General features: G+C 40.0%; 1 protein-coding gene across 7 annotated transcripts in view; it reads left to right on the plus strand.

Annotated features, from left to right (window-relative positions):
* Nucleotides 1-24,753, plus strand: part of NLGN1 (neuroligin 1) — a 433,184-nt gene that overhangs the window by 118,778 nt on the left and 289,653 nt on the right. For 2 of the 7 annotated variants that reach the window (XM_032698023.1, XM_032698025.1), the window contains exons 1-2: nt 968-1,500; nt 12,971-13,776. In XM_032698023.1, coding sequence (XP_032553914.1) covers nt 13,284-13,776 — 493 coding nt within the window. In that variant the 5' untranslated portion in view covers nt 968-1,500; nt 12,971-13,283. Of the gene's footprint in view, nt 1-957; nt 1,501-12,970; nt 13,777-14,223; nt 14,284-24,753 lie in introns of those variants that run through there. The other 5 variants (XM_032698022.1, XM_032698021.1, XM_032698026.1 and 2 more) reach the window with 4 other exon arrangements.

Below are 24,753 nucleotides of genomic sequence, written 5' to 3' on the forward strand. Positions count from 1 at the left end.
TCTGCTGAGATGTGCTCTCAGGTGAGGGTGTAAAAGCTTATCAAATTATCAGGCACCTCCAGACCCTGCCTGGGGCTATATGCTTGGAAACATGAGTGGGTATGCTGTGCTTGCTTAGTGTCAATATTTTAAACCAAGGTGGATGTTAACAGAGCAAAATACAGATTTTAAACACAATATGAAGGGAAGTCTCTCCTAAAATAACAGGAGATGTTAATGAGCTCTCTACAAGAGGCTTTAACTCAGAATGTTTTAGTGTGTGATTGTGGCTGTTCTTAAAACTGAATAGACCTTTCAACATTCAAAGGACTATTCTCCTTTCCTTTCTGATCTGGCCTTCCTTTCTCCCCACACTCCCTTAGTCGTTAACTTTCATTCTCCACTGTGATCCTAGAAAGCATGAAGGCTGGGGTCATAGAATACTTTTTTCCTCAATTAAAAATAGAAAGTAAGCAGTGAAAAATAAGTAAAATATTCCAAGAAACAACCAGGGGAAACAAAAGAAGTCCCTTATATCTTACGTGCAGACAGTGACAGTCTAAGCAAGATCATTGTTTCTTACTAGATTATACCCGTGTGACATATCGGAGTATAAATTGCATCTATCTACATGAACTATATACACAAAAGTTATGTAATTCAGGTATAATTTAGCAAGAGGCATCAGCCCACCCGCAGGCAGGTGCGAGCAGCGTCTCCATCCCGCAGCTGGCATCGCTGTGTATCCCTGTGCACACAGGGGTGCGTGTTCTCCGTGCTTCCGGCAGCCACCGGAGGGGCTCCCCCGCCCCACTGTCGGGCCGAGCCGCTGCGGGAGGGTCCCCCCGGAGGCAGATCCGCCCGGGGCGGTGCGGGGCCGGGTGCGGGGCGGTGCGGTGCGGGGCCGGGGCTGCCCGCGCTGTTCGCCGCGCCGCCGCTGGGGGTATCTTTGTACCATTTTTCATCCAGCAGCAATTTGGAGTGGAAACGTGTAATAGGGGAAAAAGCAAGGGATCTGGGCGGTTTGAGCGAGCCGTGCATCCAGGAGCCAAAAAAGATTAACACTTCCCCCCCCCCGCCACCCCGCACCCCCCTCCGCACCTCTTCGCGCCCCTCGGGGCACCGTCGCTGCTCCGCGATCACCCGCCGGACACCGAGAGAAAAGGGATTCGTCCGGAGGGCAATTTCGGATCGGGGGAGATCTATTGGATTAGTGGGATTATCTGCCTGCAGACGGAGAGAAGTAGCGTTTGATCATTTCCATTGCCTGCCTGATGGTCGGATTTACATGGAGGTGGCTCGGCACGGATGAGGCTGGATTCCGGTTGGGGATTTCCAGCCCCCCCTCCCCGCGCCCCGATCCCAGGAAAGGGGAGAAAAATATATAAAAATCGGTATAATTTGGAAGTGTCCGGGGCACTACTGGGAGCCCTCCCTCTCCCAGCAGCTGGGAGAGCCGGAGGAGGCGAATCCAGCGGATTACAGTTTCAGCTGCGATTGCGGGAAAGCGGCCGTGAACTGGTAAATACTTTGATGCTCCCGGCGTGCGGGGCGAGCCCGCGCCGGGATGGAGAGGGAGGGGGGCGGCCGGGCCGGGATGGAGCGGAGAGGATGGGGACGGCCGGGATGGAGGGGGCGGCCGCGCCGGGCTCGGGGGCCCCGGGCAGAGCAGGGCAGCTGCGGGGCTGAGCCCGGGGGGCGCTTTGCAGGGCCGGCTTTCCGAGCCATGTGTGTCCGTGCGTGCGTGTCCGCGGGCAGGGCGATGCGGGTGCGGGGCTGCGCGGGGGATGCGCGGCTGTGGCGGCGGCGATCCCCGAGCGGTGCCTCCTCGGGGGGATGCGCGGCGGCAGGAGCCGCTGCGGGGGAGGGGGTGCGGGGGGTGTTTGCGGGGAGATTCGCGCACACACACACACACGTACACACCACCCCGCTCCCGCCGCCGCCGCCCGAGCGAACTTTTCCTCCCCCGCCTCCCCGGGGCCGCCGCCCGCCGCGGGCCGGGCGCGGAGCTCTGCGGGCGCTCCGCAGCCCCCGGTGCCTCCCGCAGCTGCCGGGCCTGGCAGGGGATTTCTTTTTTTTTTTTTTTTTTTTTTTTTTTTTTTTTTTTTATTTCTCCAGACATCTTCTTTCTCGGCTTGGGTGCTGAGGGCTGGTTCTTCTGCTTCCCCCCCTTCCCTGCGCACCCCCCCCCCATCCTCCCTTCCTGACGATCGCACTAGAGCATCATCTTTACTTGCTAAAGGAAAATCAATTTTCAACAGGTTTAATTAAAATTAATCAGTCAAATTACTTAATATTAATTGACTTATAATTAAAGCCAGAAAGTTACCTTGGAATCGGGGGAAAGGATGTTATCTGGAATCATTTTAAGGATGCATATGGTTTCAGAGCAATTACATTCAAATAATTGTTTAAATAAAACAAACCAGAGCTTGATTAAAGTGTTGTGTTCTTGCTGCTGCAGGTGACACAATCTGGACTGGCTATTTCCTTTTGTAAATTTGCTGACCTTTTGAAGGAATATCATTTTAGTTTGACACTGGTTTTGCTTTCTGGAAGGCCAGTTTGTTTTAGCTCTAACAACTATGGCATAAAAAATCCACTAGTATAAAATGGAAATATGTCTTATAGAAACTATAAATATCAAAGTGAATGTTTTTAGCACCTTTAGATGTTCTGTGAATTTGAAATGAAGCAGATTTTCTTTTTTTCTCCAGCATAAGTGTAAGAAATTGTCTTAGGAAATATTTTTTTCCCAACATTGCTATCCACAGTGGTAATATTTGCATTTATCCAGTGCCTTAGTGGGACCAGACCGTACTGGTAAATTCAGAGAGTTAAATCACATCCGAAACCATGTATTTGTGGCGATGCTCACAATAACCTTTTCATGCTCCCTTAAGACCAAGGTTGGGGTTTTTTTTGTTTGGTTTTTTTTTACAGTAGCAGCATTTTTGGTGCGTCTACAGACTATTTTTATTGGTGAAAGAGCAGCACTGTGAGCTTTGGGACATTTTCTCCTACTTTTTTTCTGTGCTGGCTTAGTTGAAGCAAAGGATATGAAATTGCACGTACTTTATCGCAAGCACCTCACAAGTGAGACCCATGTATGCTATAAACGAGCATTTAAAAATAGAGCCCGTTATTCAGGGCCCTGGTTTTCAAAGATACTGATTCCCATTGACTGCACTGAGACTTGTGTGGGCTCAACAGCTGTAACACGGAGCCCACTTTTGCATCTTTGAAATGAGATTTGCAGACTGGGAGCCAAAATCTAAGTAGCCATGTTTAGAAATACTGGTTGGATAGGTTTATTTCTTTTTTTCTTTTTTCCCCTCTCTCTGTATTTCTGGTGCAGGATGCAGGGTTAAAGAAGACTGCTTCTTAGTTACTTTTGATAAATGACACCGTTTTCCTTAGACTACAGCTGCAGATTGCAGTGATGTTGCAAAAGCAGTTTTGCAGTAAATGATTAGGAGATCCTTAGACACATACAAAGAGACCCCATTTGTTCTGTGTGTTTCATGTGAATCATATGCAGGCTGTGGGAAGAAAAATGAGGCTGAGGATAATCATACTAAGTGTGCTGGGAAGCAGGATTTGGCTGAACACCTCTGTTTTGTGATTAACTGAAGTAGCAATGAAAGCCATGAGAGAGTGTTCAGGCTGTTTAAGGCAGTAAGTTGTGTAGAAGCGAGGAGAGCTGTCGTCCTGACACTGCTTTGGTTATTTTACCCCTTCTCCTACAGTAGGGTGAGGAGATAATATCCTAGCTGTTGATACTTAAACATCCTTAACAAAGTGGGTTTGCTCTGGATTATTTGGCTGGAGGTGGAGCAGTCTGCTGAGGAGGGTTATTTAAAGACTGGGACAGGGCCATAGGCAGATAAATCGATTTGCAAGTGAATGGAGGATTTGAACATGGTAATGGTGGTGGTTTTATTTTTTATCAGTTTGCATATTTAATATCCACTGGCATTCACACAAGCGTAAACCACTCTAATTGTTCAAATGGAGTCTGGGGAAAAGAGAAGAAAGCAGAGGCTTAGATGTGGTCTCTGTTCGTAATGGATTGGCTTGCCTTTCTTTATTAAAAGCAAATATACATTCCTTTCTAATAGAGATGTAGAGCTGTATTACAGATCCTTGGCTAGCTCTGAATTATTTGTGTGATGTCATATTTATTACGGTTTTTTAATCATATGAAAAGAAACTATTTAAAAATTAAATAGTGAAAAAAAGAAGGGCAAAAAGAGACAGACATTCTTTGAAAGCAAATAATGGAAAGATAGCATTTTGCCAGAGATTCAGTAGAAACCTTTGTGGATTTCTTTTAATAAAGGATGGGAGATTATCAATCTGATTCAGTAAATAATATAATTTCTGATTAGTCCCAGACATCCAGCCAGTATAAAAAGGTAATGGTAAAAAGTAGATCCAGACTGACAAATAAAGGCTGTTCTAAAAACATATTTGCATTACTGTAGCCCTGATTCTGAGCTCTGCATCGGGAAGGCATGTAAGCCCTCAGAGGGGGATGCCTGCCCTGCTGCCCAGTTGTTGCACAAGAGTTTGTATGGGAGGGAGGAACAGAAGGAGGGAGGGAATTAGGGGATGCAAAAAAAAAAAAGAAACTAATGGGAAAACTTCATCACTTATTGCATATTGAGGGCACATCCTGTAGTTTTAATGAAAATGATGACATTACAGTCCCCTGAATGACTATTGAATTATCACAGTTACAAGGGGAAATCTTGTTGGCTTCTTGGTGACTCAGCTCCAGGTTTCCATCTGCCTCTGAAGACCCTACATGGTTTCCAACAGACTGTTTTCATAACTCTTTGTGGCTAGTTGGCTACTTAGTACCATGTTCAGGTTTGCCTGTGCACCCACTCCATCGTGCCACTTTTCACTAGAAAACAAAAGGTGGTGTGAAGGACCACCAACTGTGTGAAACCATGGGGCACAATGTCTCTACTGTAAATATCCTCACGGTTATCAGCCCATGTAAAGGTCCAGGTTGCAAACAAAAGATGAGGCCATTAACAGAAAAGCAATTGGAGTTCTCTTTACCCCATTTTTTTGAATTCTTCTGTTTTGTCCTCATAATATTTTCTGCACAATCAGTTTTAGTGCTGCCTTTGGGTAGCCTCTTACCTTCTGTTGATGCTTGGTTAGGTCTTTTGCACCATATTAAGGGAGAATATAATGCTTGGAAATTAGCAACATGTGACTGTAAAATCATAAAAACAGTCAAGGACACTTTACAAATATTGTACTTCAAGTGACTCATATTCCTTCAACCAAGCAAAGAACTTAAATGACGATTTAAAATTATGTTTTCCTAATCTCCTTAATCACATCCTTCCTAGAGATGCCATTAGCCCACTTGTTGAACTGGTTCTGGTAATTTAATGAGGGGAATACTTTTATGTTGTATTTTATAACTTTATTTAATTCCATCTTGTCAGAAGCTTTTAAGTTCAATATTTGAACTTAAAATCATTCTTTAACTTTAACATCCCAACCCCGTCCTCCAGTTTCCAAAAAAGTGCTTGAAAGCAGTAAAGTGTTGTGTAGGCACATAGTGTTAGAAATATTCATGAGGAGAAAATGACAATTTAGTTAGGAGAAACCTTACAGATAGACTGAATATTTTGACATCCTCAAACCTGTGTAAAATAGGCATTGTGGGATGGAACTTTTGTTTCTTCAACTGGTTTCTCAACGATGGGTTATTTTTGTGGAGAAGTGGGGCCCTGATATAGCCACCATGAGACCCCATTGCTGGGTTAGGAAACCCTCTGGTCACTGGAGTTGTGATCAGCGTGACCAGGACATGACCACAGGGAGACCCGAGACTGGTTGCTATAACAAATAAGTCTCTTTCTTACAGAGAGTGGTAGAAAATGAAAAGAGGACAAGGAGCTGAATAATAGGAGCTACACACGAAGTCAGATGGAAAGAGTAAATCTTTGTAGACATTTAATGGTGTTATATTCTAAGCTTTTGGGAAATTTTATTTGAAATTTTTTTACAACAGTAAATATAGTCTGTGCTATATCCTATTTCTATTTCACGTGAGAGAAAAATTCCCCGTCTATGGCACAACACTTTACTGCTACCATTACTGCAGACTTTATAGATCAGAGATGTGTCAGCATGTTAGCTTTAGCTGTAATGCTTTTTTTGTGTGAAACCTTATGGGCCTTGCAGCCACTTTCTCATAGTGACACTCATAAAACGTTGAAGTTCTCATATTTATTATTTAATTTGCTTCCTATATAAAGCAACAGAGCTCTTTGGTACATGAATATGAAGCCAAAAATGACAGGCAGGCATGAATGGGACTAATGAGTTTTAATAATGCACATATTAGAAACTGCTAAAGGAAGTTTAATTAAGAAAAACAAGTTAAGCATGAAATTCATTTTGGAACAAATGCAAGTAAAGTCACAGATGTACAGAATGCTAGATCACAGGAAACAGCCTCTTCAAGTTGATAGATCCCTATAATGCCAATATTGCACTCAAATTGTAGTGTGCACTCTGCAGTTCTGGAAAGCGTGGTAATACCATTCAAGAGCACTTTCAGAGTGGAGTTAGAGATGTTGGGTTTGCGATTAATAAATTATATTTACACCTCTGTGAATTTTATGATGAGTTGGAATTTGATCTCAATTAGCCTGATGAAATTGAGACCATCTTGACCATCTGAACCAGAACAAAAAGCATATTTTTCTACCACAAGAAAATTTTTTGGTCTTTGTCTTAAAAAAAAAAAAAAAAGAAAATCATCTTATTGAAGAGCCAGTTATTGATCTAACTCTACAACAAGGGTTTTGTGTGCTTGGAACTGTCATTGTATTGTATCCAGACAGAAAAACAATTCATGGACAAATCTGAGTTCGTTCAAGCACCTTTGTTTGCAGAGTTCTCTCTCAAGAAGTGGTAATAACTATATTCTAGCTTGTTTTATCTTGAATTCCTAACACCTCTCAAATAGGAAAACACAAAATTGATATCTCTCTTATGAATCTGATATGAAAGCTTGCCTTAGGTGATAAACTAGAATTAAAGGTAATATTGTTCATATTATAGTTGCATTAAAGGTGGTGAAGAAAATCCGATTTACTTTTCTGACATGATGAACCCCAGTGAACCAAGGGTTAGCCACAATTATATATCAGATGAAGAACTTTGTTAGCAATTCCATAGCATTAATTTTTTACCTGCAAGAGACAATGAAAGAACACTTGGTTTCAGAAGCCTCTGTGTGGGTTCTGGACACTCTGTTACAGTGATCAGATGGGAAGCATGTGCATAGTGTATGAAGTATTAATCAAAGCAAATAAAATTGACTTGACTTAAAGATATACAATATATAGATTTCAATACTGAAGTTCTCAAATAAGGAATATCTGGGTTATTTTTTTTCTGCAGAATGACCTCTGATTAACATGAGTTCAGTTGACTTTCTACAGTAGGTCAAAATATCTCCGTGTCCTGAAGCACAGTGCTGCCATCAACAGAATAGCCATTTGATCATTTAGCTGAACAGTTACAGTACTCAAAAGTGAGTATGTGTTGTCCATTTAGGAGTTAACTGTAAGCTGCTAAAAGGAATAAAGGTTCACTTCAGTGCCCATTATATTCCAAGCCAGTGCATCTGTCATTTTTAATTTAAATCTGTATTACTTAGCTGTCTAAAACTTTACACATAAGTGACAGAGTTACCCATTCTTTCTGTTATGGGTAAAATCACCATTTCGTTACCTACTTACTGTGCAAAATGTCAGACAGCTATAGTCCACATTAAAAAATTGTAGTCAACTTCTGGTAATATAAACAATTACTTTAGCTAAGCAGTAGAACTACTTTAAGAAAATGATTTATTGATATGAGTAAATGGGACATAATAAGACTTAAGTGACCCTCTTCTTCTCACAGGCTTAATTTGTCTAATTCAAAAACAATTTAATAGAAGATTATGATCAGAACTTTTTCTATTTTGGCAAACTAAGTTACAGAAATTATTTAAAGGGATCTTTTGATCATGGAAGTACTAGTTAATAAGGAGTTTGCGTTAGTGAATATTTCCATTAATGGGGAAGAACAAAAATATAGTACAGCTGAAAAATGCATCACAATTTAAAGGAGCCTAATGACATCTACTCAGTTTAATTCAACTTTTCACTGATTTTGCTACACTGCATTGAATACTGTATTTAAGTACTGTATTTTTCACTAATTGGATATGGGGCTTTGTCTACAAAACATCATAGTAAATAGAGGTGAATGTGAGAATGGCACTGAGGAATCATTTTCTCTGATCTGGGAGTGATGTATTTACACAGCTTGTAGCATCTGCAAATCCTTACCAGTGGGTTGTTTGCCGACCTTGTAACATAACACTTGTAATCTCTGCCAAGATCACCAAAGGTTCTGCATCTCAACAGGGTTGGATTTGTAACAACTCTCTGGAGCTTCCACACCTGTAGCTGCTCTGAGGTGGAGGGGATGGTGGCGTGTGAGAGTTAACCAAATCCCACCAGAGCTGTACCCTTCTTACGTGTGTTACATACTCAGGGTTGCAGTCTCCTCTGTTATCATTTCACACACCTGTTTTTTTAAATGCACACAGTTAATTTCTTGAACTAAAAACATGCAAATCCCATCCCTTCACCAAGTATTTATGGGAATAGCCAAGATCAGCGTCTGTTTTAAAATCTTTTATAGGATGGTTTGGGTTGGAAGGGACCTCTAAAAATCATCTAGTTTTTACCCCCTCCATGGCTAGGGACACCTTCCCCTAGACCAGGTTGCTCAAAGCCCATCCAACCTGGTCTTTTTTACTGCTACACTGAGAGAAAATACTCCGTATTTGGCAGAGAACTTCCCTTTTCTAACTTGAAACACAAAAGAAGAGATGGGAAATTCTGTGATGCCTCTCTGGAGGATTTGTCTGATCATGTTTACAACTGGTGTGTCACACTGACGTAGTGTTCACCCTGGGTCAGAGTCTTCCCTCTAATGGCTTCTGTTCCACTGGACATGTTCCTGTTTGGTACTGTAGCATATTTTAGAACATGGATTGCTTCTTAGAGACATGAAACATCTCTGGGCTCTTAGTTCTAAGTAGAGACTGTTGTAAGCAAAAATGGATGCAAATAGAGCTCATTCTGCAAAATACCATTTTTGTTTTTTGAAAGGAAGTAGCATTGTGTAGTGTTCCAAACTCTTACAATCACTTCGTATGAACATTTGTGCAATTGGGATTTGCTGGCAAAATTGAGGTGGAAAGGTATTTTTAGGCATGAATATCAAATCACAGAGTACATCTTCAGCTAAAAAGAAAACAACCCTTTTTTGTTTTTAGTGTGTTTGTTTGCTTTGTGTGGTTTTTTTTTTATCATAACAATGATAGCCTTTACATGTGCTGAGGCTGGCATGTGGCCAGAAGCCTTGGGTGCCACCGAAGGTTTTATAAATTCATTGGAGCTATTGACAGGTGGTACAGATCAAATTATCCCTTAAGATCTGAAGGTCTGTGCATGAGCAACAATGAGGAATTTAGCTGCTGCGCTTTGCAGCAGATATGACCTGTTGTGGGATGCCCTGTGTCATTGGAAATGCAAAGATGCATTGAAGCTATCTTGGATTATTCCCTCCTCAGCATACTAAATGCCTCTCCAAAGTATTTCAGAATCTGAGCTATAAAGTAATTTGAATTCAGAAAGGGAGATAATAAAATAATAGATGATAGAAAAAACTCTATATAGTATAGACTGTTCGAAAGACCATGAAAGACTTTATCAAATACCTTTTACAGCAGAATTCATTTGTGTTGCCAGAGGGAGCAATTGTGATCCTCAAATCTAGACAGTAGTAAAATCTGAAAATGTTTCTCCTCCTCCTCCTCAGATCCACATCCACAAGATGCTCAATCTTGTCCCAGACTGATCATCGCTACTCTTTAGTTTATTCTCTTGCCTGTCTCACTGATCATTCCTGCTGCTGTTTATTGCTTCTCTTTTTTCCCACCGGTTTCAGTTCAGCCAAGTCCAGATAGCAAGGGAAAGTCCTATATACATCACCTGCTGAAGGACTGAGGAGAATTTTGTCTAGCACTGATTCTCAATGAGTAAGACCTGCTTCTGGCCAGCTTCCCTGTTTGCCCTGGCACTTAGTGCTCACAATGAAATTTTGGCATGAAAGTCTCAAAAGATTTGATTAATCTCAGTCTTTTTATTTGCATTGAGTTTATGTTTTTAATGTGATGGCTTCAGGGCAGCCAATGACAGGCTTGAATATCTGACCTCTCAGTGTCAAAAATAAACTGTTACTGAGCTATTTAAAAAGAAAGGCTTAAAAAGAGCAAATCCAAAATTCAAGTTACAAATACAATGAAAATCTGTTGATTCAAATTCTGCAGGTGCTTGGCAATTTACTGCCCTGTATAGCCCATCCATCTATTTACTGAGGCTAACTACTAGCCAGTAGTTAATTAATTAGGAATAGCCAAGCACAGCATTGAATTATATTCTTACCTTTTAGCATCCTGTTTGTGTCTTAGAGTAAAACCTTGTCCATGGGAGGCAAACCAGAACTGTAGATCACAGCTGAGCTGTTCAGCTACAACGGCAAACCAGCGGATGGACAAACTTAGAACTGTAGCTCAGCTCTAGGATTTGCTCTGAATTTACATTGAATTTACCATTTTAGGTATCAAAAGTGCATTAAAAAGTTGTCTTAGATCTGAAAACAGGTGCTAGGTGAATTATTAGTAGCATCTTGGTAATTTTCAACATTGAACCAACTCAGCAGCTAGAAGTGAAGAAGGATGTTTTTCCTTGGTGCACCTATGTTGGATTTGTTGTCCTCAGACCTTTCCCAGGCCATGTGAATTAGCAGGAGGGCTACTGAGATTAAGCTCCTGCTATTTAAAAGTTTGAGTCTGAGAAAGAAGAGAAAGAACATTTTTCCGTTTCTGACATGAAAACAACCCCCAGTGATGTCAAGACCCAGTGGAAAAGGTTTAAATCTGTTTTTGAATACCACTACTGAATAAGCCTCAATCTTCTCATGTACATCAACTCAGAAAAGTTATACTTGGTGCCTTCTGCTCTGACACCTGTCTGCATACCCTGCCTTTACTGTTGCTCCAGTAATATCCTATTACTTCCAAAATGTGAAATGCAACAAAGCAACAATTCTCCACGAGGCGTCTGCCATTCTGTGTAACTGTATTAAAGTAAATGCAAACACATACGTCAAGTTTAGGGAATTATTTTGTGGAGCTAAATTGGTCTGTTTCCAGAAAATGCTGAGAATTTGCGGCTGGAGAATGAAGGATATAAGCCTGTTTGTTAATGCAGTTTCACACTGAAAGTGTTAGAATTAGCAGAGAAAGAAAGGGAGAGAGAAAATTGTGGAAAAGCTTCATCTATCTCCTTATTGCCTCCTGAGATAGATTGTTCAGAGCTAAAGGAACACTAGACATGAACCAAATCTCCTGCTGTCCTATATAGCTTTTACAATCTCCTTTTTAATAACCCAAACTGCAGGGTAGTCTGACTATTAGACAAGCCGTTCTTTTGAATTCTCTCTACAATGTGTATAGACATGATAAAAAAACAATTCTCATTAAAGCTGCCAATGCTGTTTCAAAAGCAGGTGGTTTAAAATGTTTCCTATACAAAGCAAAACACATTTCTTGTGCATTACACACTGCTTAATAGGGAGTGTAAGATTACACTGCTATGTTGTGTATAACGCTGCGTTTTAAATAGGATATTGTAAGTCGTGTTGGAAATATGTTTCACATGAATATGGAAGACATAATGATACGTACTGAGTAATTTTCAGAAGTGCTGGAACACAGCCTTGTGTGACAACCTCCAAGGTAAAGTAGTTGAAAATAGCATCTGGAATTTCAGATTAGGCACTCTCTGATCCTAACTGATTATTTTTCTAGGATATTGTTCAGTCAGCATGTGGATATATGAAAGATAAGATTTCTACTGCCCTATGGGAATGCTTATTGTTTATGTTATAAATCAGGGATGGTAGGAATTGAATGCTTTCAACGTGCATTTTCATTTTTCACTGAAGTCAGTCTTTTATAAGGAATGAAGGATTGATCTGATGTAAAAGTTGTGATATACAGCTCCATCCCTAAAGTGCCTGTTCACATCTTTTTCCAAATCAGTTCTGAAAAAGAAAACCAACAACAAACCAACCCAAAGAAGTCCAGTTATACTTCTGAGCAAATTCAGAATTTGCAATTGACTTCAGTGGGAGCAGATTTTGGTTCTTCATTGATGTGAACATTTCACTGTGTAGTGTTTTTCATCAGCTATCAGAAACTTGTGGAGTAAGAAAACCATGTAAAGAATGGTAATTCGGGTTATTATGAATAAACACAGTAATTCATGTTATCCTTGCAGATGTATTCCAGTTTACTCAATGTTTAAATCAGAAACTGTATTTTGAAATGAAAAAAAAAATTGTATGCATTATAAACTGTTTTTAATGAAATAAAAAGCATTTGAGTCTTCAGTATGCCTGTCTATCTTAATTTCCCCACATTCTGCTTTAAGAAATAATTACTTCTGTTTTAGAAAGTCTACTTGTGAAAACAAGGTGAAAATTGATTATGAACTGATTAAGTTAAATAAAATATTAACATAAGCACTTATGTAACGTAGCCTGGTAGCAAATTGCTTATTCTTGAAAAGGTGAATTTTAAAAATGTGTTTTCCGTGAGTCCTGTTTCTTCTGAGAAGTCTCTATAAATTCAACAGGTGACATTACAGATAATCCAGTAATCAGCGTTTCACCCGCCATTTCATGGACCCATAAACTACTGCAGTTTTACTGACATGACTCTAGCAAGTATTAATGTATGTAAATAATGTGTGAAACATCTAGTTATCACTCTGTTCATATTAGCTCTTTCATACTAATGATTTATTTTCATTTTCTCCAGGATATAGACCTGCGGCTAACTGGATTTGATTTATAAGAGGGGATTCTGCAGTAAATGGCTGCTCTCTTCGTATTGCTGCTATGGAAAACAGAATTGTCAATAGGATGTAGTCTGATAAATAGTGCTGAGTGAAGATGCAGCTTCAATAAGTGTGAAATCAATGGAAGATACTTACCGCATGAAAAGCCTTTTGAGATTTTTCTGACAGGCACCTATTTAGGAAACTCGATCTGTTTCCTTCGGTCGCCCTGTTTTTACACCAGTGGATACAAATCAGATTGCTTCATTGTAGTTACACAACTAATGTGGGACCATGGCCTTTCCAAGATCCATGTGGCTGAACTGTGTATGGAGAGTGACGGTGGTCCGCCTGCTACACATGGGATTGAACGCCACTTTTGCTTTTTGTATATTTGGATTTTTGCTCCACGCTGCAGCTGTGTCCTCCCAAAAATTGGATGATACCAACCCAGTGGTGACCACCAACTTTGGCAAGATAAGAGGGATTAAGAAGGAACTTAATAATGAAATTTTGGGGCCCGTTATTCAGTTTCTCGGGGTTCCATATGCTGCCCCTCCAACAGGGGAGCGCCGCTTCCAACCTCCTGAGCCTCCATCTCCCTGGGCAGATATCAAAAATACCACCCAGTTTGCTCCAGTGTGTCCCCAGAACATTATAGAAGGCAGGTTGCCTGAAGTCATGCTTCCCGTGTGGTTTACTAATAATTTGGATGTAGTTTCCACCTATGTACAAGATCAGAACGAAGACTGCCTCTATTTAAATATCTATGTCCCAACCGAGGATGGTGAGTTAATAGCAGGCGAAACAGGGAGATCTTTTTATTTTCCTGTTCTACGTTCTAACAATATTAATTCATGTGTACTGGTAGCATGCATGGCTTTCTCTGTTTGCATGCCAGCTTATTACATGTATGCATGCTGCTTTTCTCTGTGTGCATTTGTCCTTGTTTCTGATTTTTATTTTTATTTTCTCTTTCCGTCTACACTCATTTTTTTTTCTCCCACAGCACGTGTATTTTTAGGTCAAAGTTGGTACCTAATTCTCATTGCCACCCACTGACTTCTGGGAAGATGCATCAACATCTTTTCCATTGCATGTGCAGGCACAACAAGTTGAGAATCTTCCGCACCTAATAAAGCAGGTCATATTTAAGTTAGATAGTGGTGTTGCATGCTCCTACTGTCTGTGATGGAGCTCCATGTTATTTTCTAGTCTTCTATTCATTTTTCAGTCAAAAGAATATCCAAGGAATGTGCCAGAAAACCCGGCAAGAAAATATGTAGAAAAGGAGGTATGTATAAAGTGGACACAAAAAAAAATGGGGGAGAGATCGAAACCTTGCAAAGGAAGAACAAATAATACAGCTGAAAGAGGCTGATTGCTGGTACTGTGGACTGTTAGGGACTGTCTTGTCATAATGGAGCCAGAAAGGTGTTTAAAGAGAGGACCATGTACAGGAGATGAGAAGATAACATTTGTAAAGCCAGTTGCACCTGATCATCTCTCTCTCACACTGATCATGTTGGCAGCTTCTCTCTTGGCCTCGTGGTTCCGAGGAGTGTCTGTCCCTGGTACGAGGACACAGAATGTTGTATGTGCATGCACAGGATATATCTCCATGCCTGGGGATGGGTACCACTGCCATTGCAGGTGCTGGCATAGCTCCACAGCTCTCTCTTCCAGTGGTGTGGCATAAAGGCTATGAAATGTAGTGATGCAGGGCTGAAAATCTGCATTGACTTTCCACAGGACACACCCTGTTTTCTTGGAACAGTGTTAACTATCCTGAAATGTAGATGTGAAACACTTCGTTTATGCGCTCCTAAAAGTGAGCGTTGATTTCCTTTATTCTGTGATTACAGCTCTCTTTGTCAAGCCCAAAAATTCTTCATAGGGGTGTAGTGAACTGCTAAAATATTGTGACATGGTACTTTGGAAACTAGGCTGCTTTTAGAAGCTTTGGAAACTTGGCTTCTACCCTTTTCGTGTTAAAGAGTACGGAAGAATTTGCAGATTTCTTTGTGAATATTTGCAAATTCCTAGGGCAGTTGACACGTGGTAGAGAAGGTATATTTTGGTACTGATTTGAAGTAGGCATTTTGGTGCTTGTTTAAAGTATTAATTTAGTGCTACTTTACACGTTAGTTTTGCATCAAATTATTTTCTTGTTTTCTTTAAAATCATGTGTTATGTTAGAGGTGGACTACATGTGAATTACAATGCTTTTGGGGGGAAACAAAGGGTACTGTAGACATACATAGTTGCCTATTACCTGTAATCTCTATTATTTATATCAGTTATATGTCCCTCTCATTTCAAAACAAATACATTTTAGGAAAGTGTCGTAGCAGAAATGTTTAGAGTTGGGCAAAATTCAATTCTGTAAACCCTGTATTAGCTTTTTAAGACTATATCTAGGCATCTAAATGAAGGTGGCCTTGTTTCCAAGGCATTTGCTCTTACAGCTCCTGCTGACTGTTAGGTGCAGCTGGTTGTTAATTATTAATTGTTAATTGTAGTGGCTAGATGTTTGCTTTTTTAGATGTCTAAATCCACTTTCAGAGACTTAGAGCAATTTTGTGTTTAAAATGTCGGGCTTTGAGGCATCTTCTGTTTTTCTGTTGGGGAATTTTTGCTCAGCACTGTGAAAGTACAATTGTTTAAGCTGGATTCCCAAAGCTGGAAATAAAGATAATCAGTGTACTGTGAGCAACGTCACTTCTTCACACATCATTCAAGTTAGAATAACTGCTGTCATTTATATGCATTCAATTAATGTGCAATGCTGCAGCAGTTATTACGCAGTTCATCAAGCGTGTGTAATTAGCTGAGCAACTTTCACTTCCTATCACCCAGACGCTGATTCACAAAGTCATAAATAAAGATGCAGATCCCCATCATTGTTCTCGGAAAGCATCTTTCGTATGAGAGGATATTAAAAAAAAATAATCAGAAAAATAGCAAAAATAAAGGGAGGGAGAGCCCAGTAGCTGAGAAAGTCGTGTTTATTGTCCTGTGAGCCTGGAGGAAGGAGAATAGAGAGAGAGTTATTTGAAATTCAGTAGGTACCTTTCCAGTTGAATTCATTGCACATACAGCACAATAAAAACAGCAGAAGCCTACCTTTTCCTGTTGGCAAGTGCAGAGAACTCCTGAATGCCTTCAGCCTGGGCAGCTGAGATATCTGTAGTAATCTCTGCTCTCTGAGCAACTCACACTCTACTAACCCATATATAACCTGGGATTGTCCTTGGCTTGGATTGTCCCCACACCTGCTGGTAAAAGGAGTCATGTTGCAGAACAAAGTTGCAGTAGAGTCACAGCATTTGAGCAGCAACTGCAGCTTGGAAATGACATTGCTTTTATATGGAAAAGAAGAAAGGCCCAATATTCTCTCTTTTTCTGGATTTTTAGGTTGAAGTAATTTTATTTCATTTAGTGATGAAAATTACCGGAAATAGAAAATCCAAAAATCAGAGGCAGACATTTACACCATCTTTTTAATTCATAAAGGATATATAAGATCAAAGTGACTGAACTGACAGCCATATGCTATCATAATATAGAGTTTGATTCTTATTACATGAAATAGATTGAAATAGATAAATAAATTAGTATTAATACTTGATTGTCATCTGAGGGACATGAGAAAATTCAAAATTTTGAAGAACAGGGAGCAATCTGATGAAGATAGATGTAGAAATAAAAGGAATTCTATCCATGAATCATGCTAGAGATGATAGTGAGCATTATATCCATGACCTCCTCTAAGGATTTGGATGTGCCCCCAGCAGAGACTACAGAACAATACACTGGAGCTGAATGAAAAAGAATGAGGCAACTAAGCATGAGGTTTTTTTGCTAAATATGGAGGCCTGTATTTCAGTTACTTAATCTTCAATTTACTGATTTAACAGATAAAGAAAGAGCATCTGGTTTTTTTTGTCTTTCCCTTCAGGTACATGAAGGTCAGAGGTTGTTAACTCCATTTTGTTTATGCAAAAACCTGTATTCACTAGGGCTGGTTTTGGAAATCAGTGCAAAGGCATCTGATTAATTTTGTGTTGCTTTTTTTGAGTCTAGGCTCCATAACTGTAAATTCTAACAGACCCTAGATGATACTAGGGTAGGTAGCACCATTTTAGTGACTGATTTTGATGTTTTTGATTATGTGGTATTTGCTGAATGTCCTGACAAACTTCTGCATCATTTCTAGGGATTACCTAAATAGTTTTCTGCTCTTTGGCATTTAAGATTTTTAATTTTCTTTATAATCAAAGCACAAATATTTTACTTATGATCCAGAATGACAGGGTAACTTCCTATCTCTTAGAAGTATAGTACATCCTTCTCTAGCTGCATACCTGTGGAGCTTTAATACTCTATATTAATTTCTTTGCATTGCAACACTTTGCATCATGGATTTCCTAATTTAATGACAACTACATAAAGAAAATTTGAAAAGGATCACTAATATGACCACTAAAAGAAACCCTAGGTATTGTGTGCTCTGCACTTGGGATGACAGTGTGCTCTTTCTTAAGAACCTGTACTAAAGCCTTCACATTGCCTGAGGATGTGGAAGAATGTGAAAATGTGGAGGTGTAGATGGTATGTACTTGATGTCATGGAGCAAGGCACGTGCAGTTTTGGATACATTAGTATTTGTAGGAGAATTAGGGGTAGAATAAGAAAAGAAATCACTTGAGCCTTACTGTTATGTTTAGGAATTACCAGTGGCTCAGAGACCGCCCAACATCAGTGACTTTTCCACATGTGGATTCTGTTTCTTATTCTAGTCAGTGCACTGAATAAATTTTAAATGCGAAGACTCATGATCTGAACTACCTCATTTGAGAGTGTAGGATTAGACAGCTCTATTAATATTTATGCCTCCTAATGGGCTACTTGATTTTCAGAGCAAAGCTCCCAACACCGTCCTTTCTGGGTAATGGTTGTGGTTACTGTGGACACACAGGAGCATATATACATGCATACAAATATATTCATGGAACTGAAACACAAATCACATCGCTGTAATCTCATCCTGCTTTGATCTTCCTTTGTTTTCAATAGAAAATATGTTACACCAGTTGTGTTTTGTAAACAACTCTGGTAACCTTAAGGCCTGGAGCTTAGCAATGTGAAATATTCTTTACAGATCTAAGCAGAAATTTTGCCTGTTCTGTGTTTTTATTGATTGTTTGTTCCAATACTCCATTTAACTACCCTAGAACTGTTTATTATAATTAAATCTTGGAAAAGAAGAATTAATGTAACATGTGCAGTTCCTATAGACTTCCTTAAATTTCAGCTCTGAAATCAACCAGAAAAGGACAAGCTGAGACCTGTTAAAATCTGTATTTCTGCTGGCAAAAGTTGTCAATCAATTATCAGATTTCTTTTTTTTCTAAGCATGTAATTTAGAAAATAATATCAATGTAATGGACATGTAGATGGTAAATTGTCAAAAATGATTGAAATATTTTTTCCTCCATGTCCATATAAATGAAAAATATGAAATCTAGGGTGTAAGCCTCCATCACTGTAGACTGAGCTATGTCAAAGTGTGTTGCATTGCCAGTAGGTTAAGAACATATATTTGCAGACCATTATTGGGACTCAGGGTCACTTGAGAGTGAGGGCCAAACCCACAGAGAGATGTTTGTGCATAATTTGGTGTACATCAACCCTTAAAAAGGATATATATCTTCATTAGGCTGTTTTGAAAGCTCATAACGGATTATTTCCCTGTAATTTATTTGTGCCAGTAGTTGGCTGCACACATTCGAAGTTTCACCCCCATCCACCCTTGCTGGATCCTGGCTGGAGAGCTCTTATCCTCACTCCCTGTAATACTGGTAATACATGGAAGAAGATAATGAAGCAAACATTGTCTTGTACAGACCTTTTCATTCTTTCACAATCTAAAGCTGTTAGTGTCAGTTAGCTGAGTTTTTCAAAGATGTGCAGTAGGTTTATGTCATATTTGAAATAAAATGCTTAAACTCTGATGTACTTTCTCCAACCCTCTTTCCGGGTGAGCCAGTGCTTGACAAGAGAAGACTTTGCAGACCGCATTTTAAGACTCCAGTCATCTTAAATGCCATCAGCACTGGTCACAGTCCCATGTAAATGTCTGGTTGTTCGGGCCCTGGGCTCTTGCTGACCACACGGTTGTCGTGCTGTCATTGCTTTTTTTCATATACCTTGACAGTGCTTGTAGCTCTAACAGGTCTTAAATTCTGATCTAATTCCATTCCTTGTCCATTATTTTACTGCTTGCTTTTCATTTTCTACGTCCTCCCCCACACAGGCTCTGAAATAGTGCTGCTACCCTGATAATGCTAAGTCGGATAAAACTGGTTTGTGCTTCTTTCCCCGGCCTTTCTCGGCTTGGACCAGTTTTACTCAGTAAACATCTGTGAGATGGTTTTCCTTTCAATCTGTCAGTTTCTAATTTATCACTTAAATCCAGAATGGACAAATCTTATAAAAAATAACTACCTAAGTATTTTTGTACATTTTCAGGAGGCACTGAATTAATTTGAGTAATTAATATGACTTTTGGATAACTATTTTTTCTCCTCTTCCTCCCCCCCTCCAGACTGTAGTATTATTCGTTTGTTCATCTCTGTGTTAATGCTCTTCATCTCTTTGTTTCCTTATAATACACATGGATACAAACATTTTTAGTATTCTTTGCATATTTTTTGAAGCCTGAAACATGATGCTTACATGTGTCAAACCATTCTTAAGGATCATCTCACAATGTTAATAATCTCCTTATAACTTGAATATTGCGCCAGTATAATTTCTTTTTTTTCTCCCCAAATTCCTTTCACTTATAATTCTTTAGCCCTCTTCATTTTTACTTACTTTATGATGTCAAATTTACATGTCTTCTCCACTTTGATATGTATAGTATTATTAATTACACTCTACATTCAGAACCAACTGCTTTAATGAGCTTACCATAAATGAGATTTGTTTTTGGGATATCAAACCATTTCCTTCTGTTTTAATATTCATATCTCTTATTTTACTTTCTCATGCTTGTAATAATGAGATTTATCCTAAAAGAAAGCAGCACTGAACAATACAAGCTAAGGGAACTGGGACAAAGCTGACTTTCAGCCATGTTTGCACCTATACTCTAACACATTGCAGGGACCAGAGTGGTCTCTAGCCAGAATTGGAGCTACCTCAGGGCTGCTCTTGCAGAAATTGCAAGACACATGGAAATGGCATGTTCCAGGCGCTGCAGATGATTTTCCCTTCCGGAGTTTTGTCAAAATGTTTTGAAACATTTCAGCAGCAGCATTAAATCATGTTGCTAATTCCTCTGCTGTGGGAATTCTTTTAGTATCCCTCGGTGCTATCAGAGCAGGAATCAAGCTGCCCTGGTAGAGTTTTCCATATGCTTTTTATTGAGGGTGCCTTTTGACTTTCCTGTTCATACAGTAAACACACTGTAAGTTTAGTTGTAGGAATGTGTTTGAAGAGAAGAAAAATTACCTGGCTGAAGTACTTCTGGTTTTTCAGCTGATGAGGCTCTGGAAGAAATTCCTTTATTGAAATACCATTGCCTTGGAGGACTATCCACCAAGAGGGACAGAGGGAGAACATATCTTCTGCTGGATTTCTGTGTTAGCAGGGATATAGCCAGTAGGTTTGGCCAAAAAGACATATTTTGGGAGGGAACCAGAGCCAGTAGGACTGGTGAGGTTTAGCAGCAGCAGTGCTGGGGTGCTGTGCCCGGAAGGCTCGCAACTCTTCCACACATGGGCCTTTTCCCAAGTATTTATGGTGCTCCAGGATCTGTCTCTTTATGATTACAGAGGAATGAGAATACAGTTTATATGTTGTCGTGTGTTATTCACATCTTCCTACTCTCAGTGGTCATTTACAATTCAATGTCATGTGAGATGCTGAGCTCTCATAGCATTATTAGATATGTGCTACATTAATGTCAGTGATTTTGGATCAGACCCTGCAAAGGCAAAGTATTGAGGTCTCTCAATATGAACTAATATTTTTTTAAGTAATTTTTTAATCCTTATATTCTTTTATAATGTGATGAAAATTAAATATATAGTATATATAAAGTGAGAATTTAGTAAGACACAAACTGCAGAAGAGAGGCAGTCATTTATTATTTGTGTTTGTTTTATGGAAAGCTTCCATTTGTTAAATTTCACCCTTTATGTAAAGGCCTTCTTTAATTATTAGTTGAAAATCAGGTATTTATGTAATTACCATAATTATATCTACACATCTAGTGTACTCGCAATTATTTCATTAAAAATTGTAATTATTATACAATTATAGGGGATAATGACGTCCTTATAACATGTTGCAGAGGCACTAATTAAATGGTGGCATAAATGAATTGGAAGTGATTTTGAAGTTTTGAATATTGTTTTATCAGAAATATCAGAAGTGATTCATCCACATTATGAACTGGCAGTAAAACCTCTCCAAAGTTATTTTGAGAAAAGATTTCACAGAGCTCATGGAAAAGGATTTGTCTTTATTGCCTTTCTCTCTTTACTTTCTGTTCTCAATATTCTTACACCTAAAAGCTGTCTGCAGATTTTTAATGGAAAGGTGCATTGTGTAGGAAGAAGATTGCATAGCTTGCTGAATCTTTCTGGAAAGCTCAGCCCAGAGCAAATAGGATCCATAGGCAAGTACAGCCTGTACTTAGACATCCTTTTTCTATACAGAGGGAGAAACCCACCCAACAGTTGGTTGAAGATGATGAAAAAGCTCCACTACATATAAGGAGGTTTTCGTTATGTGGTTACTTTCGATGATCTGCGTACATATTGCATTGTGCAACTCCAGGTGTTGGGGAAAGAGGAAAAATAATTCCTTTTGTAGCACAGATCCTTTTGATGCTCCAGGCTGAGGAAGTGAACTAAGCAGTGTGGATACAGAGGAACCCTATGGAGCACCTCGCTTTCTCTCCTTCAGAGTAGGTGGGGAATAACTGGCAAGGATAACATAACATATGCCAGACTCTACCAAAACCTCGGGGTCACAGATTTCTCACCCTCTTCCATGTCACCCTTCTGTAATGTACAGACGATCTCTCTTCTCTTCCTTCAGTTAATTTTAAAAGTCATTGAAAATGGCAGTGAGGCATACATAATTTTTAGGCTTATATTATCATTCTGTATTTTCACATCTAATACAGTGTGCTCTTAACTGGTGGGTGCACAGCAGTGTACCTGTGCCATGACTGGGGATGGTGCAGTCACCCTTATCCATGACATCCACCTCAGCTCTGCTGCTGAGGACAGCACCCTGCTGTTGGGCCCAGGCTCTGGGTAGGCTGGAGCTGTACACACACCAGCTGGGAGGGCTCCCATTCCCATTCCACCCAGCTGCTCACCTCCCACCTACCAGCTGGGGCTCCTCTTCCAGTCCTAGCTCCCAGTTTTTTTACGGGAATGACTCATGCACATTCTTCCCGGTTACTTCAGATGCAATCAGGCAGGTTAGATAAACCTTCTGTTTAATTCACTTAATTCACCTCATCTGGTTTTTGCTCATGCCTGATTATGGTGGGTTTGCAGGTTCTGCTCTCATGCAGAATTTTAATGCCCCACAAAAAGAAGTGGAAGCTCCAAGAAACAGGGTATCCTGGAGGTAGCAACAATGCTGTACTATGCTCCAAGCTGAATAAGGGCTATCCACCCATGGCCTGGAGAAGAGCTCCCTGTTTGCACCATCCTGTGTCAAGGTTCCATGCCAAGGCAGCAAGCCCAAGATGTAATTTGCTCATACAGTCACGGTGCTGTCCTGAGGACTTGCTGCCCTTTAACCAGAAGTTGTGAACCACTGCTGTTTTCAACCTCCCTCCAGTGGCCTTGCAGAGATTTTTTTAGTTTCTGCCAACATTACTCTTTGCCTTTAATTTAATTTTCTTTAATATGTTAGTTTTAATGTAGTGAACAGGCAAACAGAATATGCCATCCACCAGCTTCATCCAGCTGACCCCGTGAGAGCTCAATCTCTGAGAATCCTCATTCCCAAAGCAATAGTCTTAACAAGATGGAGCCAGTGGTAAGAGAATATGAAACATGCATTTATCTATGTAGATGTGTATATGAATACAGTAATAATCAGATTTGAAAGCTCAAATGAAAGCTAGTACAATTTGTCTTACTTGATTGAAAAATTGATATTGACTCATATGTTTTCATATTTATTTTAAAGTGCCAAAAAACCCCTTGGATGTATTTTACTTAAGTCTGAACTTAGTTGCTCTAGCTCAGATCTAAAATACTTACATGTGACAAACAAGATTTTGCATGTTTACCTACCCCAAGACTGCTTTCATTATTGAAATTGCCCCGTGGTCTCTACAGTACTTCAGACCCATGAAATATTTCTGTATATGGCTGTTGGAGAGGCAGATTTATTTAATTAAATTTCACAAGAAATCATCAGTCTGTAAACCTCAATTTTAAAATCTTAGTCCTTTCCCTGTTGTCTGTGATGCGAAACACAGTTGAAGTAGCTCTCCCTACGAATCCATTAACAGCTGTGCTATGTGGAACAGAAGAGAGAATTAAGTTGGTTTTCTACACTTTTCAGTCATTAACTGAGCTGTTGGTTAATGACAAATGGATTACTTTTGCTTGAAAAAAATAACTTTTGAAACAACATATAATTGCTCTACTTAAAAGCTGAAGCACCTGTGGTCTCTTTTATATGAAGTCTTTGTAGATGAGGTCTCACATAAAGAAAGAAAGAAAAGATGCATTGATTGTCTTTTCTTTAAAGTGCCATGAAACCCTTGATTACCTGCAATTCTTGCGGTGTTGCATTTGCAGTTCAAATATTGAAAGTATTACCTGGCCAGAAGCACATTATGAGACAGGATCATGCAAAATGGGTGCTCAAGTTTTATGGAGACACAGATGATTGCTGAAGAGGTCGGGGTAAAAGTCCTCCCCTCCATCCTGAATTTGGATCTGTTAGCAGAAATCCCTCCCATCCCCTTCTGTGTGCATCATATTCAGTGTTGTTCACACGTGGAAGAGAGCATTGCCCCTTGCACTGTGAGACAGCCATGTGGTTTTGACAGGCTGGTTTTGCTTCCCTTCCTGACATCTCTGAGAGATGGCTGCTGGAATGTGGTGAGGCGTGAGAGGGACGCTCGCTTGCAGAGGTAAGCTGGGAGACAGACGACGAGCTGAGAGGAGCAAGGAAAGGGATCTGACAGCAAAGAAGGCTCCTGACACACACGTTGAAGCAGGTGTATGCTGCCAGGCACTGTGCAAACCAAGCAGAGAAATAGGATTAAAAGGCTCTTTCCCTTTAGGCAAAATAAGGTGAAGGCGGCGGCAGCGCACGATTCCACCCTGCAGTTTTCAGTGGCAGAAACTATTTTTCTCTCCAGAGTTTCCTAACATATATTAGTTGCTGTTTTTCTGCCCTGGGCTTTGACATCTCCAGCTGCAAGCTAGTTTGGGTTCGTATCACCACAACAAACAAGCAGCAGTCAAATGAGAGAGGAAGAAACAACTTCTCAGAAATGCTCCATATCCCTCCCATGCTTGACATTAGCACTGTGTAAGTGGCCTGGCTGTCACCCCTCTCTGCCCAGCACCTATGTTAGAGGACATGTCGCAAACTAGGTTTAACTTAAGGTAAAGCAAAAGCTAGCACTTAATATGGCTTGATTAAAAATAGATAAACTAAGCAGTAGGTCAGATTTGGGCCTGTTGCTTGAATTATGAATATT

The sequence above is a fragment of the Chiroxiphia lanceolata genome, chromosome 10 (assembly GCF_009829145.1).
Source record: "Chiroxiphia lanceolata isolate bChiLan1 chromosome 10, bChiLan1.pri, whole genome shotgun sequence".
NCBI classification, from domain to species: domain Eukaryota; kingdom Metazoa; phylum Chordata; class Aves; order Passeriformes; family Pipridae; genus Chiroxiphia; species Chiroxiphia lanceolata.